A 16,662-nucleotide genomic window follows, 5' to 3' on the forward strand; every position below is an offset into this window, starting at 1 on the left:
TGGGCTGCACACCCCCCCCCCCTCCTACATTACATCAAGCATCATTAGCCGGCAGCCCAAGCCTTGTCAAACTACAGCTTCTTTACAATTGGAGATGCAAACAATAGCAACCAAAAGTCTTCAATTATCAGTTTGCTTTAAAGCACAACTGACACTTGAATAAGGACCAGAAGATGGGCTGCCCCCAACCCCCCCCCCCCCCCCCCCCCCCCCCCACATTACATCAAGCATCATTAGCCCCAGCAGCCCAAGGCCCAACCTTGTCAAACTACCGCTTCTTTACAATTGGAGATGCAAACAATAGCAACCAAAAGTCTTCACTTACATTGGCACCTTCAGCCCTTCATCATCATGAGAGCACCGCACTTTCAGCCCTTCATCATCATGAGAGCACCCTGGGATCCCATCCCCATGTGATCACACATGAATCAGTCAAACTAGAAAGCTCAACCAATCTCTTCTTTCACTCATCGTCTTGCCCGAGGCAAAGACTCGAGTGAGGCTTCTTGCAATTGCTTTGATTGATAGTAAACAACTTGCACCAAAGTACATCAAGATACATCCACTTCCATTAGCTCTCATGGCTGAATTTTGCCAACGTTTTTCTTCTTTGGAGTTCCTGTGAAGTATAAAGTAATTGCAAGTGTAAGGTTATGACTCTTATCACTTTTCCTAATGCAAACCCTTCGAAAATAGGAACTGTTGCAGAATTTGCAGGTCTGAAATTAGGGTTTCCAAGCCCTAATTCTTGGGCAGCAGCATGCTATGAGGTTCTTCTGCTTAGTAGCTTCCCGGAGAAATGGAAAACTTGCAAATAGGAGTGAATTTACAGCCCCTATAGTGCTGTTTTCAGAAATTACAGCACATAGTGGAGTTATTGGAAAGGTTATAATGAGTAAGTAAGAGAGAGAGAACGGTTTAGAAAAATCTGGAGAGCCAGGTAGCAAGTTAGATATGCTAAAAAGTGGTTCAAGGAAGAGAAAATATGACCAGCTCTCCTTCTTCTTTCAAAACATCACACAACACTTAGTTTTTTAGTTCTCTTTTGCATGAAGAAAAAGGTGCCATCTTCCAAGTAGAGAGAGGAGAGAGAGGGTGTTGGGGGTGCTGGCATGTGTCCCCTAAGGTGTCCCTATGACTCATAGAGTCAGTTCATGTGAAGGAGGTTAAGACAAAAATCCTCGTGTTTTGGTGCACCTGGGAGGGTGGACATTTAGGGCGCCCGCTCGGGACACTTTGTTTGCCTAGACCAAAAATTTTGTCCAGTCAAGAAAATGAAAGTAATGGGAATTTGCAATGTTTTTGACAAAAGGTAAGTTTTTAAATTTTATACTTACCACCTGCAAAACCCATCAAATATCCTGTTAGGCAAAAAAATGATGCAACACACTCGTCCATCAAGGCGTCCCCATCACTTGGGCTTTGCAAGCTTTTAAACCAAGCATTGTCCACAAGTCATACAAATAAAAAGAAAGACACAAGCACATATGCTTTCAATTTGAGCTCATGATTGGAAAGAAGCCACATCTACCACTGATACTTGCATAGTTGCAATGAAGCGCGTTTCATTCAATTTGAATGAAATGAAACATGTTTCATTCATGTCCACTTGGGAACTATACGATTTAAGCCTTCTTAATCCAAATTCTTTAGTTTTAACTTGAAAACATGTTTTAATGTGTAAATGATGCATGTATAATATTGTTTTGTAGGGAAGGCAACACATTTTTTACATATTATATACTTATATATAAATTTTAGGGCCTGTAACCCCCCTGTTTTGTATGAAACGTTTTTGAAACGTCTGGGATTTGAAAGAAACATTTTTGAAACGCATTTCATCAAACGCCTAGCAACTATGGATACTTGTATATATGCCCTGCCATGTAAATGGGCTCCTCAGGATCCACCCATAAACATGTCAACAGAACGCTTAGTGCGCCATGCACACATGTCAAATGGTGACACAGCCATGGCCATGAAAATACACAGGATTTAACCATAAAGCTCGAGAAATCAAGAATTTGTGACACAAAGTCTGAGGGAATCTCGGGTTTTAACCCATATTCTAGCGGTTGCTAAAATCATATGCTCAGTAGTACCATAGGCAAGCTCGACCATACAGATGTACCTCTCCAAGTAAAATGGTCGTCTACAGCCGTATGCACAAAGCATAACCTCCAAAACCTGATCCCACCCTCTCTGTCTACCCATCGGACTTAGGATGATCACAAAAACACAAGTCCTTCGAACCTCCGGATGACCTGTCATAGGAGTGTCGACAATCATAAGAATTCTCCCCTAATCTCAGCACAATCTAGCACACAAACTCTATCATCCGGGAACAACAACCGGTTCCAAAAATAGTACTGACTGCCTTCCACTCTAACAGGTGGAATGATCCTTAAGTCCTCGTCTAAATCAATGGAGCTCCCTACCTAGACCTACTACCATACCGAATAAAATGGCCATCAGCCCGACATAACCCTGTTAGGAAATCATATCGGTCAGCACAAAACTAAGTAAAAGATTCACCCACCCAATCCTCGAAGTTACCCTTCCAATTTCCTTGTCAAGTCTTGCGTAACTCTATCTACCGTAGGATAACTACCCTCCGTAAGGATAGACCATAGCAAGGTTGAAAAATATACACACCCAGAAACTCTACATGCTACAGATCCTAGCGTCCCATACCACTAGGATACACACCTTATAAAATTTCCTTGAGACTTGTAAATCCACGTCGGGGTGATTAATCCTTTCCCAGCTAAGTCTTGGTGCACTACACCTCCACCCCATGTCACGGTCCACCCTACAGATAAACCATTGGAATGACAATGAAATAATTCACACGTCTGCACATCCAACAAGTCTTGTCCCCTAATGAAGCTCCCACATGAAAATATACCATGCGATCTATCCCAATCCTGTGATCTTCCCATTATTGTCAGGCAATCTCCTCCTCCCCCAACAGGCTCATCCTCAAAGGCTAAGACCCTGGGATAAAACAATCATGTGATCAACCAACCGTCCAGTTAGAAAACCACAACCTAACTCAGTAGAGAAAACATATGTGAGACTCCGCACGGATGCTCGCTAGTCCAATGTTCCCCAAACATCTAACTTAACTGTTATAAACCACAATTAATATCAGATGAAAGGGTACCAACACATTTAAACACTTCATAACAATTATAATTATATGCTCCCAGCTTCTGCACAATTTGGTATTAATGAAGTTGTGAGTGCAACCAGGGTCAAAAAGAATGTGCATAGTCTTCCCTAACATCGACCTATACATACGTATCAAGTCGTTAGGACCGACGACTGCTATGCTGAAAACACATTCCATGCAAGCACTCTGACCTAAACTAATAATATCTACACAAGAACTTGAGGGTTACATGTTACTTCTGTCAAATGAGATGCCATGGTCTTCGCCTTTTGACAACTCGCCTTCATATGGCCCTTTTGACCACAAAAGAAACACATGCCCTCCCTATTGTTCTCAAGGATCTGTTGATGCTTCTTATCTTTCTTCGGATGGTTCACGCGAAGGCTGGGTTTGGTCTTGAGGATCCTTCTCAGACTTAATCTTTCGTTTACGCCTAGTATTCTGCTCAGGGTTCCTGTGGTTTGAGGCTTGTCAGAGACGTTATTTTACATCTGGCCGGCCATCATCTGCTCATAAATCCTAGCATACCGGATGGCATCCTCCAATGTCTTGCTATGATTGTTCTTAACCTGGAGCTTGTGTTCCCGAGCCAACCCACAGATAATAAACCCGCACAATGTTGTGGCATCCATGTGTGCCGCTCAGGACTGCAACTCTCTGAATCTCTGCAAATACATGCCAAAAGACAGGTTCTTCATGTCCAAGTGCGTAACTCAGCCACTATATCAAACTCATCCTCTACTTGGAGGAACTCATTGCGAAACACTGCCTCAAAATATGCCCATTTTCTGCAACGATGGTCAAAACCCACAGCTGCCAGGGCTGTTGCGCTGTTGTGTAAGATTTGTTGCCACCTTGCTTGGAAACAACTGCCTTTGAAAATGCTTGGGAAGAGCTGTCCCTCTTCAGTCCGTAGAAGCTCTCACACCACCAAAGACAAAACACTAGAAAGAGGACGTACCGTCACATACCACACTGGAACATGCCTGCTTTGATACCAGATGTCAAAACCTAACTCTTGCCTCCCTCCTCATGCATTATTAGAAAGCAATCCCAAAGAAAAGTAAAAAAGGATTTAAAAAAAGAAACCCCAGCATGGCATGAAGTATACGTTTTTTATAGCAATAACTTAGATGCCCACGTATGAACCTGATCGTCCACACCCTATCTTTGCCTGGGTCATTGTTACACACCATTGGGCTGTCTACCTTGCTTGGTTCAATCCACAAACCCACAGAATAGCGACACCCAATAAGAGGGTAGCCTTTGTGTAAGGTCTAGAACTGATAATTTCTAGGACTAAAGCGGGCATTTGTAATTTAGATGTCCTGAATGCTTATGAGGCCAAGTGCTGAGCACCAGACATGAAGGTGGTAGACAGGTCAGGCTGTCATGAGCTCGGAAAGCAAAGAGCTTGAGGACAAGCTGTCGGAAGGAGAGCTAGAACCAAAGCATCATGAGGATACGCAATGTCACTTGCAAGCTGCAAGTGTGAACCCAAAGAAGGCTGCTGCCCCGTGACTTTGACAAAAATTTTAAAAGCCACAGAAATATCAAACATTGATTGACTCCATTGAGATGTTTTTTACGAAATTTGGTCTGCCAAGTTTTAAGTACGGTAGTCTAGCTCAAGCTTTTAAAAGTTTGATAAGCACCCTTCGAGGATGGTTTTTCTCCTTTTACGAAATTTGGTCTGCCAGTTTTAAGTACGGTAGTCTTTTAAAAGTTTGATAAGCACCCTTCGAGGATGGTTTTTCTCCTTTTTTTGATATCTTATCCGAAGAACAGCTGCAAAATCATTTTGGGGCAATTGGAACCCAATAACCATTTTTCATTGTTGTGTAAAAGATCACAGTGGAGGGAGGCATTGGTTCTGATACCACGGTGAATGCATTGCTTTTGATGCCATAAATCAGAAGTAAAATCAAATAAAAAATGTTGGTAAGGTCTGCCTAGGAAGGCATTTGGGACAACTTTTGTACTTCTGTTGAGGTCATACAAAGTAGTTACAAAACTTGAAAAGACTAAGTTGCGCTTTTTTTTCCAAAAAAAATCGAACTAAGTCAACCAAGGGTTTGAGATCAGCCACCGTTGACATTTAGATCTTGTGTCTACATTTGTCTAACCATATGATATACTTGCGTTGAGTTCACATTGCCTCCTGTAAGGAGGCAAGAGCTCCTCCTCCCCTACTTTTTGTGATGTGGGCCTATAGGACCTCTTATAAGGTAGCCACGGGACAAACTCCCTTTTGGCTCGCCTACAGATTGAGGCAGATGTTCAAGTTTCAACTCTAGAAAATATTTCCTAGCTTCCAAGAACTAGCACATTAAGTTAACCGATGTAAAATAATCATGTTCAACTGAAGACCTGTGCCAACCTAAATTTCATTTATATTTACAATGGCTCATGGTTGAAAACTTGAATCCAGAAAACAAACAATAATCACGTCCAACTGATGACCTGTGTCATTTATATTTACAATGGCTCATGGGTGAATCCAGAAAACAAACAATGAGATTATGGTTGAAAAATGAGTCTTCAAACTACCATTGTCTATATTTCAACTTACAATTATGGATCTTAAGAAATTTCATGCCTTCAAACAAACAATGAGATTATGGTTGAAAAATGAGCCTTCAAGTTACCATTGTCTATTTTTCAAGCCTTACAATTATGGATCTTAAGAAATTTCTCCTTTCCCTACCTTCTTATTAGCTCTTACTAGCATGTTTCCAAACTTGGGTCGTATGTGTACCTCATCAAGCTTCATTTGGTTTTGAACGGCAAGACGCCCAAGTTGTGCGGCTTTTACTTTTGCTGCTGCTTTCAACTGCATCTCTTTTAACCAAATGAATTAGAAAACTGCTATGCATATATGACTAGAACCAAACACAAGAAACTCTCTCTCTCTCTCTCTCTCTCTCTCTCTCTCTCTCTCTCTCTCTTTAGACAGTTAGATGGAATGGAGAAAGAGATTGCCAGGCTGAATGGAGAAATACAGGACTGCCAGAAGGAAGAAGAAGAAATCAGTCCCTCTGTCCTCTCTGAAGTTGCAAACCTCAAGGTGAAGCTCCAGGAGGACATAGAAAGAAGTTGAGAACAAGTGGACAGAGGCCACCAAGAGCCGCAGGACACCGCTCTCCATGCATCCATGTATGGTGTGCCTTCTATGCCCATTTTCTGACAGTATGGTGGCATTTGCCTTGGGAGACTCCCCTTCCTGCAGCCCAACCACACGCACATGTAATGCCCAAATCCTGCTCCTTTTATTCTCCTCAATCATGTCATGAATAATAGGTAACGACAACACGTGCCCGCCCACTACTCAAATTCAAGGACACCACCAGCCGGCAAGCATTCTTGGATCATAGAGCAGCCCTCAAAAGTGAGAAAATTTATCTTGGTGATGACCTCACTCCCACACAGGTGAAGCATAGGAAAATGAGCATGCGCTTGAAGCGCGTAACACTTATAGAGATGGCAAGGTCATCATCACAAATTGACGTCCCAACACGGGTTCATGGGACCACACATCTGAGGATGGTAGTCTAGAACTACAACGGGACTTTGTGGTCAGACATTGAGGGATTCGGGAGACTTTCAGAGGCTGATTTTTCCCATATATGGACTGATTTGATGGCTGGTCACTCGCATGCCTCTTATGTAATCAAAGAGGGTTATCTTATGAAGGATAATTGCCTATGTGTGGTGAAGGATATGCGTCCAAAGGTTATGGAAGAATGTCACGCTCCACCTTATGCTGGTCATAGAGGTATTTTACCTACAACACGCATGATAGAAAGATATTTCTTTTGGCCGAACGTGCATAAGGACATTGAAGCTTATGTACGCGCATGTATTACTTGCCAGAAGGTGAAATTTGATAGGCAAAAGCCTCCAGGTTTACTTCCGCCTTTGCCTATTCCCTCGCAGCCATGGGAAAGCATTAGTATGGACGTCATTTTGGACTTACCTAGATCCCAGCATGAGAATGATGCTATTTGGACCATAGTTGGCAGGTTTAGCAAGCAAGATCACTTTTTGCCCGTCAAGAAAACCATTAAGCCGATCGTATGGTGAAGCTTTTCCTTGCTCATATATTCAAGCATCATGGTATGCCTAAGTCCATTGTTGGGGATAGAGATCCCAGGACTACGAGCCTCTTTTGGACGGCTCTATTTGACAACATGGGCACTAAGCTTGAGTTCTCATCTGCTTATCACCCCCAAACAGATGGTCAAAGTGAGGCTGCAAATTCAGCTGTGTTGGATTTGTTGAAGTGTTATGTGGCAGATCAAAAGAGAGCCTGGGAGAAGTATCTTCCACTTGTAGAGTTTGCCTACAGTGACACAGTACATGCCTCCACGGGAAAGGCTCCGTTTGAGATTATTTATGGCAGAGTGATCTTGCCACCCATCCTTCGTACAAAGGATGAGACTTTTGCAACCGATGAGTATGTGCATGACTTGGATGTAGCCTTTGCTCAGGGGCGGACAGCCATTGCAAGGTCACAAGACAAGCATAAGAGGGTTGCCGACAAGCATAGAAAGGACATGCAAGTCAAGGAAGGTGATTGGGTATTGCTGAAATTTGAGAAAGCTGGGCTTCGGAAGAGGCCAAGACGAGAGGGATCATATCCAAAGCTTTCTACTAAATATTATGGACCCTTCAAAGTGATTGAAAAGATCAATGAAGTGTCCTGCAGACCTGCCTTACCCAGTCATTGGAAGATTCACAATGCTTTTCACGTGAGTCTTTTGTGGAAGTATGTGGGGCCAGATCCGGACAAGCCTGTCACTGAAGATCCGCCCGAGATTGATGAGCTTGAGGAGATCTCCAGCCAGAGCAGATTGTATTTCACAAGGAGAGAAAGCTACCACATGGAAAGCTTTCCAGGAGATACTTGTGAAATTTAAGAACTACTTACCCTTTGATGCAAAGTGGGTAGATGAGGATTATTTTGCTGATTATCCGCAGCTTTTGCAGGCATATCTTGAGGCTTTTCAGTTGAGGTCAACTCTTTAGAAGCCGGGGGGGTGTCACCATTTGGTCCATTTCCATTTCTGGAGCCACTTCTATGGGAACGTCACTCCATAGAGCGGCTCGCATGACTTGTTTTCGTGTGTTTGCCTGGTACACTGGACAAGGACGCCCCTACTGTACCGTGGGTGTGCTATTTGCTGACGAATTGGTGTGGCATGAATATGGACATTATTTGATCAAATGATCAACCCCACATTGAACAGATGGAAGTGCTAGCATGGTGTTGGTTGGTGCTGCCAACAAGGGTTGGGCTTATTAGCCACACTCTTATGAGGACACTCTGCTACTACTTGATGAGGTCCATTACAACCAAAACAATGTATTGGTCCCCTTCTCATAGTTGAGTTGATGTCTTTGCCTTTCCATTGTATCGTGGTTTGAAACACTGGCACTGCCGTGTTGTTTTGTAAGACATAATACTCTTGCGTGATCTCTGCTGGTTGGCTCCTCATAGTATTCATTATTGATTTCTACCTCACGCATGACTTCCCCCTCATCTAAGGGCTCCTTAATCAACACTTGGTTGATTGTAGCCTGTGGTGGTTGTTGTGGTAGAATATGTGTGCTGGAGTACCCGCCTGCTGCTCTGTACCTGCCACCTGGCTCCTCCTGTACCTGCCTCGAGCTTTGTTGCCGACTGCTGCTACTGCCCTGTACCCGCCTACAGACACCTGCTGCTGCTGCCCTGTACCTGCCTACACGCACCTTCTGTTGTTGCCCTGTACCCGCCTACAAGTACCTACTACTGTTGTTCTGTACCCGCCATCTACAACCCAATTGTTGTTGTCCTGTACCCGCCTCCAGCACCCGACTGCTGCATTAGTACCCGTCTGTACCTGCTGGCTGCCACGCCTATACCTGCTAGCTACCACCTCTGTACCCCTGCTGGCTGTCACCTCCGTATCGGCCAACTGCTCTTTGCACCGACCAAGACCAAGACCACATTAAAGGGGACGGTCTTATCTCCTTAGATTTGAATTTAAATCTAAATCAGGTACTTGCTTCTGTATTTCAAATTCAGATAATGTTAAATTTAAATGTTGTTTTTTCTAGTCTTGTGTAGGCAAGCACCACCACCAGTTTCCTTCACCATGGAAGACCCCTGGGATGGTGATCTTTTCCCGTGAGTACCCTGACCGCGCCCTCACATTCAGAGGAGCCAGTGAAGGTCATTGGGGTTTGAGGGAAACTGGGAGCAAAGCTCACCAGGTATCACTCCCTCCGCGGTGCTTCACCCTGCCAACGGGCGTGCTTGTCGGTGCACGGTCCCAGAAGACCAGTAAGGGGCGAGTGTTCACCCGGTGAAGGTGGGACACTACCTGTGATTTGGTCTACTCCGACAACCAATTCTTCATCGACAAAAATCTTATTGTTTTTCAGTTGTATTCACTCCATGTTATGGAGAAATCTGGCCTTGGGGACCATGAACACTTGTACATATAAATACTTCAAGAAATACAAACTGTATTGAGGGGGAGGCCGGCCCTTTCCGGCCCCAGTGATGGTGTCAAGTGTTCTTTGTGATTTCCAATTTTAATGTTGCAAGTATTGTCCATTGTTTGTATTAGTTAAGTGATCTAAAAATGTGTATTTTATCCTCCGATTTGTAGGCCTCCTGTAGGGAGCGGTTATAGTAGTGCCTATATTGCTATATGCTGACAACATTGCCTTGATCTAAGATTCAGCCGAGGGTTTGCAGAAACACTTGAAATACATTGGACAGATTTTGCAAGGAGAGACCTTTCAGTCAACTTGGGCAAAACCAAGGTTATGATCATCGACACATCTTATGTGATCACCTCACAATTGTCTTTCTTATACAGAGAGGCCCCATTTGAGATTGTGCAGAAGTACGTATACCTTGGGGTCACTTTTACATGTCCCCAGTTTTGCATGACCACAGCTACCACTGACTGACTAGCAAGGGGGCATGCCTCTCTAGCTTGTCTAGGAGCCCTGAGCTAAGTGACACTTTAGTATGACCAACAGCTATGTATGGTGCAACCTTCTAGGGACCACGCCTAGGGAGGATAAGTGGAGGAGCATAGAGAAACTACAGGTGATGGTGTTGTCACACATGGTCAGGATTAAGACATTTGTACCACATGACATTATACGTGCAAATTTTGGGGTGGCCCCATTGGCTACAGATGCCCTCTTTTAGACCGTCACTTATATTCAGCATGTGTCACGCTTGACAGAGATCGCCTCCCACAGCTAGCACTAGATTCCTCTGTTTATATCGTGAGAGGGAGAGGGAGCGGGTGAGATGAGCTGGACTGCCCTCCTAGTTGACACGGCCAACACCATTACTGACACACGTGACAAATGCATGGTATTCGAAGGTAGTTGAGTGGTTTCATGCACATGGCACACAGATGGACTGTCTCCCCCCATTTCAGTACAGCCTAGATTCCTCGTATCTCGACCTCTAACGACATGAGATCAACTAGACCATCCGGTTAGATCTACACAGACTACACATGCATCGGACATGGGTGGCACCATCAAAGGTTGGTAAGAAGTGAGAGTTCTACAAAGATCACTTCTTGAGACTCTCCAAGAATGGATTCATTGAGATCTCGGGGTATATACAAATCATAGTCACACAAAACAGGGGAAACTGTGCCCTGAAACGAGGAAACGCCGTTTCCCCACGTTAACCTCAACGAAACGGCCACAAACGGGTTGGGGGGGGGAGGGTCGGCGCTGCTTGCGTAGCATTTTTTCCGCCACAAAAAAAAAAAAAAAAAAACGTAAAGCTCTGCCCACCATTAATAATTCGATGAGGTTTGCTGCCCACGTGGCATAAATAAAACAAAAAAAAAACAATGGCTGGCCCACCCATAACAGCATGCAATGCCCGTTGAGAAAAAACGTGCGCTCGCCGCTGATGGCCTTCGCCTCCTGCCCGTTGCTCTCCTTGCAACTTGTCTCAACACCACACCATATAATCTATAGTACACTGCTTGTTTTGTACAGTGTACTCGTACACAAGTCCCTAGAGCTGAGATTCAAATCCCAAAGCTCCAGCACATTCCTCTCTCCCCCCCCTTTCTCTCTTTCCCTCCCTTTCTCCCCTTCTGGAGCAAGGCTAAAGTCAGAGCAAGGCTAAAGTCAAAGCAAGGCACTTCTCAACTTGGTCCTCCACAATCAATAAATTTTAATCAGTAAGTGTTTTTTTTAAACAAAAATTTATAAATGAACCTTGTTTTTTTTATATGATCATTGACTTTTTAAAAAATAGATGGAAAGCTTCTTAATTAAATTGTACCTTTTTTATTAATATAACGAGTCCTTTTTCAATTAATCCCTCTCTTCTTCTTATTGTGCTGCATTCAATAGTTTGCGCTAATGGCATTCTATGAGCAGCACTGTGGTTGTTGTTCATGCGTGGCTAAGCGACAATACATTGAGACAGCTCATTGTCAATGCCTTTTGCCTCTTCGAGAGAGCCTGACATTGCAAGAGGCAATCTCTAAGAGGGCTCGACAATGTCATTGCCCTCCCATGTGGTTTTGGGATGATGAAGATCGCTTGCTATTGCAAATCGTCCCAAGACACACTCGAAGACGAGCCCCCATATGGCGAAACCTACAGCTTGTAGATGAACCTGCTATGGTCCTAGTTGATGTTGAGGCACCTACCAGTCATGAGAATCAAGACAATAAAGCCCATGTAGAAAGTCACCTGTTGTAACTTGTATTGCCAAAAACTATTGCTAATGTCCTTGAGCGAAATGAGAACCCCCAATCTTGGAAGCATTGGTCAGAGGAGGATGAGAAAGGTTCAGAGGCACAGGAGCATGCCAGTTTACTGCCTACGCCGATAGCTACTTTGGGCGAAGCAGGGGATTGCGGCTCCAACGACTTTCTAGATTATGATGATTTGGGCTCAAACGATGTGCATCTCTCGCAAGTCTGAGTCTACTCATGAGTTCCAAACTTGGCTGATGTATTTGCATTGTACTTTCTATTCTAAATTCAACAAGAAATTTGCATTGTACTTTCTATTCTAAATTCAACAAGAAATTGACTTCATCTTGAGGTGTCCTTTATGCAAATTTGAGAAAGTCTCATTGTTGAGTTTGTAATTACTAGTTCTTGGTTCTTTAGTTTAATTTATCACGTTTCCTAGCCGTTTCCGTTTCCCGTGGTTGCCGTTTCCGTTTCCGTTTCCCGTTTCTGGTGACTATGATACAAATACACATATCACATGCTATGCGTATCGCGATTGGCCAGCTAAGGGAATCCTCCCACCATCTGGCAGAGTCAAGAATATCCCACAGGAGGAGAGGAAAAGCAGAGTATGAACCACGTGAGATGTAGAGGATGTTTAGCTGTCCTGATCAGAGATACCTGGGCATATACTTGATGGAGCTTAGACGACACAGGGATGGTGCTGAGAGCACGCTGAGAGACAGGATCAACCCCAACAGGACACCTCCCAAAGAGCCATCACAGATTTCTTTGTGGTACGCACATCCACATCGAAATCCACCACCCATAGCAGTGCCTCCGCTTCGACATCAGATCCCACCACCCATACCTGCGCTCTGGCTGCACGCTCCAACGGAGTTCTTAGCAAGAGAGCTCGATCCATTCTATGAGCCAGACACCCCAGACCCAGAACATCAGGACCCTCCACCACACAGAGACGCAAGAATCAAACTCGTACTACTTGGGGGGAGAAGAGGGGGTACAAGGGCCGAGGTGTGACGATGCTTTTTAGGACTCACCTACACCGGATACTCCACCTTAGTCAGACGAGACGAGGCGGCCCATTTCATGTGGGCCTATCTCGTCTGACCTGGACCTAGAGTGGTCCACATTGCAGTATGCTATTTTGCAGCTTGCCCCAGAGATGTTTACCTTCGCTTGGGATATATTGCAGGATGGCCAGTCTCTTTATGCACCACTATATGCAGATATTGTGGAGTTTTCTCAGGTAGGGGACATCCTCCTCCTAGGAGACTTCAATGCTCAGACAGCTTATGAACAAGTATAGATGTACGACTTCCAGGAAGACCCTGTCCTCTCAGAGATGGATCCGAGGGATTTGGGCTTATCCAGGACTTTGGAGGATGGCGAATACATCAATCACTAAATAGGTAGACATTTTCTGGAGATGGGGGCAATTATGATCTAGCCATCTATAATGGCATGTCCCAATGGCCTAGGTCTAGTGGCCTCACATGTTTTCCTTATGGTGGAGGGTCGAGCACAGTAGATTATCTGATGAGGTCTCCTGCTTTTGTCCATCATACACAGGACTTCATTATCCCACCACCATCGATTGGGGCTGATCAAAGTTACTTGGCTTTCGCTATCTTTTGTTCATCCCCGCCTCCACACTCCACACCTCCCACCACTACTTTCACCCGAATCGACTTTCATCATGACCTCGATCACATCTACGAGGCTCATTTGGACCAGTTCCTTTCTGTACTTGATCTCTCTCCCCCCCTCGCCACCCTCACTTCCACACCTCACATCTATCCTCCATGAGTCAGCACAGGCTTATTTGCCATCTACCATTTGTTCCTCAAATACAATGAGCTGGCTCACAACCTCAGAATGGGTTGTACGATGACGACACAGCTTCCACATCCTCCCAGAACGCGGAGAGAACAGATTGCATGACAGATGCAGAGGTCCTTCCACTGCCTTACCTAGAGAAAAAGCGTGTGTTTTTTGGCTGGACGCGAGGATACTAATTGTACCACCTCTTTCTGAGTGAGGACAGCTCCCATGTTTGGCGCGTTCTTGAGGAAAAGAAGCTTGACATATCTATCACCAATCCCACGAGATAGAAATATTATGCACAAGTGCTTTATGATGTCCCTAAACAGTCCCTACCTGACATATGACATATGCCACGCCCTCTTCACCACATTGATCCGTCACAAAAGCCCTATTAAAGCATTACAAAGGTAGAGCTAGAGATCACGAGGAGCTCCATATGGAGCACTTGGCACATGAGTGGAGAGCCCTGACTCCTATCCTATCTCACCTCTTTAATAGGGCTCTTTGTGAAGGCCTCCCCCCTCATGGATCAGCCATACCATAGTCCCTATTATGATTTGTATTACTTTGCCTTTTCTATTACAAGTAACTCTCAACCAAAATAGCAGTAACATTGAAGAGATATAGAGACACCAACTCACTTTGTTTGCGCGCTGCCTTTCTGACTCCAAGGATTTATCCCGTTTCAGTAAGATCTCTTTCCTCTCTCCCGTGGCATTTAATCTACCCCATAAACTCTCTTGCTTCTACATCAGGACCAACAACATAATTAGGAGAGCTGATGATCCTTTAGAATAAACATCATACTATCAATGCTTTTACACAATTAACTAAAGAAATGAAGAAATGCACATAAATAATTCTAATTTACCTGCCCATTATTTCTATTATTATAACAATAAAATGAAGTAAACTCTTTAAACAAATAACTACCTTTACCAAAAAGAACCGCACAGTGCCATTATCGACAACAGCAGAGCTCTTGTTGATCTCAATGTCTCCGAATAGATCAATTTGAAACAGATAAGGGGAGCAGTTAACTTTAACATAGCATTCCGTAGCTGCACTAAGCAAGAAAAGTGAAATTTACAAAAGTGAATCTACAGCTTTATGCACTTACAAGAAAGTGACTGAAAAAGTGAATCTACAGCTTTATGCACTTACAAGAAAGTGACTGAAAAAGTATGAAATACAATGTTTTCTATATAGATTCAATACCAACTTTAAGGCATATATGGACACTCTAATATACGTATGAGCACATCAACATTTTTACAAATCTCACTGCATAGATAAAAAAACATTTATAGATAGCTTTAAAGCCGCATCATCCTTCTCAGGGAGATCCACCATCAACTGTGATGTGGGATCATAAGTGAAGATTTGCCACCACAAACATGAGAAGTTGACCATATTGTAATTAACAAACAATGAAAAGAGAAGTGTATTTTAGACACGGTTCGTAGAAAAGACATGACAAGAAAGTCTTCAGGAACAAAAGTGATGGAACGAACTGTCTATATGCAATGCATGATTCTATGCCAATCATGTGTCACTACTGGCTTACACTATACACACCTTAAAAAGGTGAGGTTGTCTAGAGGTATAAACTGTCATGATGACTTTTGTTGATTTGTTACGTTTTATACACGAGTCCAAAGTCAAAAGCCACCACATTGGTTTGCAAATTTGTTGGCAGTAGACCCCCACAGTGATAGGTTCAAGACCTCCTGCAAGCCACTCTTATTGACGAGCATTGACACATCACCAACGTCTAGTTGCTAGGGAACAGTTACACCAGGATGGAGTTCGACACCACCACTCTAGCAAAGAGAGTCCTGCAGCAGCACCCATCGAAGTAGGCAGTGCATACTTCGCTCAATGGAAGCACAGCTTCTCGCCCTACTTTGACTTATTAGTAGTGGGCAAGAGCTTGCCGGGTCTGCCCAAGGAATATCATCTGCTTCCCAGTGATAAGGCGCCCTCTCTTGAGACCCCTTGGCCGGCAGCAACGGTCGTAGCCCAGGCTGAGTGTCCCCACTATTCCGGTGCTCATCTCCTCCCTGGATGACCTCCCTCAGCATATCACTATGCCCAACTAGACGGCCTGCATGACCTCCCCCACCAAATAACTATCTGCCGACTAAGGGGCCGCGTCTCATCGAGGATCAAGTTTTCGGGCCTACTGGAGTGATGTTTTGTCTACTGTCAGACGGACCAACTTGCCCGGTCTTGCCCCTGGCGCTGCCTTGGCAATGGGCAGCCAGTGCAATCCCCTACAGACAATGCCCCACGACGTCCAGTTAGGCCTGGAGTCCTTACACGCAACCAACCTTGCCAGCCTCCTTCCACCCCCCAATTCTTCCATTAGCCCCACATGGGTGGTGGACAGAGAACCCACCCCCTACCCCCCAAAAGAAAGAGTGGCAGCAACAATGAACACCCCTGGGCAGGAATGGCAAACTCCAAGTCCTTGATAGCGGCAGAGGCACACTTGAAAGGGGGGCCCTCTTTCCCCTGGTGTGGGGCCCAAGATAATGGTCCCCTTATAGAACCGTTACTGGCATTTATCACCCAAGATATCTTCTCCACATTTTGCGGAGTTCATGGGAAAGTCAGCTGCATGACAAAGGGGGAGCCCACAGCATTGACCCACTCCCCTCAAGTGGGCCAAGACCCCCTGACCCAAGCACCCACCCTGGTTTGCTCCCCACAAGGACTCTTGCCCCGTCACTGCAAAGACCTCTTCATCCCATCCCATTCCCTCGCCCCCAATGCTCCCCCTTGGCCTCCCCCTCCACCGCCCTCTCCTTCCACCTCATCCACTCCCTCTTCGCCAGTGGCAGCCTCCTCACCTGCCCACAGCACCTGACCTTGGGAAGCCCCCCAGGAGTCAATCAATCCAGCGATTCTCCA

At 44.7% G+C, this 16,662-nt stretch overlaps 1 protein-coding gene across 1 annotated transcript in view; it reads right to left on the reverse strand.

The window, feature by feature from the left end:
• The window catches only part of LOC147642094 (uncharacterized), a 125,851-nt gene that overhangs the window by 79,959 nt on the left and 29,230 nt on the right, over positions 1-16,662 (reverse strand). Inside the window, exons 3-5 of the mRNA XM_086802851.1 lie at positions 14,680-14,807; positions 14,388-14,492; positions 5,934-6,008 (exon numbers count right to left, since the gene is read on the reverse strand). Of these exons, the coding sequence (XP_086658977.1) occupies positions 5,934-6,008; positions 14,388-14,492; positions 14,680-14,807 (308 nt within the window). The remainder of the gene's footprint in view (positions 1-5,933; positions 6,009-14,387; positions 14,493-14,679; positions 14,808-16,662) is intronic.

This window comes from Cibotium barometz, chromosome 1 (assembly GCF_041138505.1).
Source record: "Cibotium barometz isolate CiBa-2024 chromosome 1, ASM4113850v1, whole genome shotgun sequence".
Taxonomy (NCBI): Eukaryota; Viridiplantae; Streptophyta; class Polypodiopsida; order Cyatheales; family Cibotiaceae; genus Cibotium; species Cibotium barometz.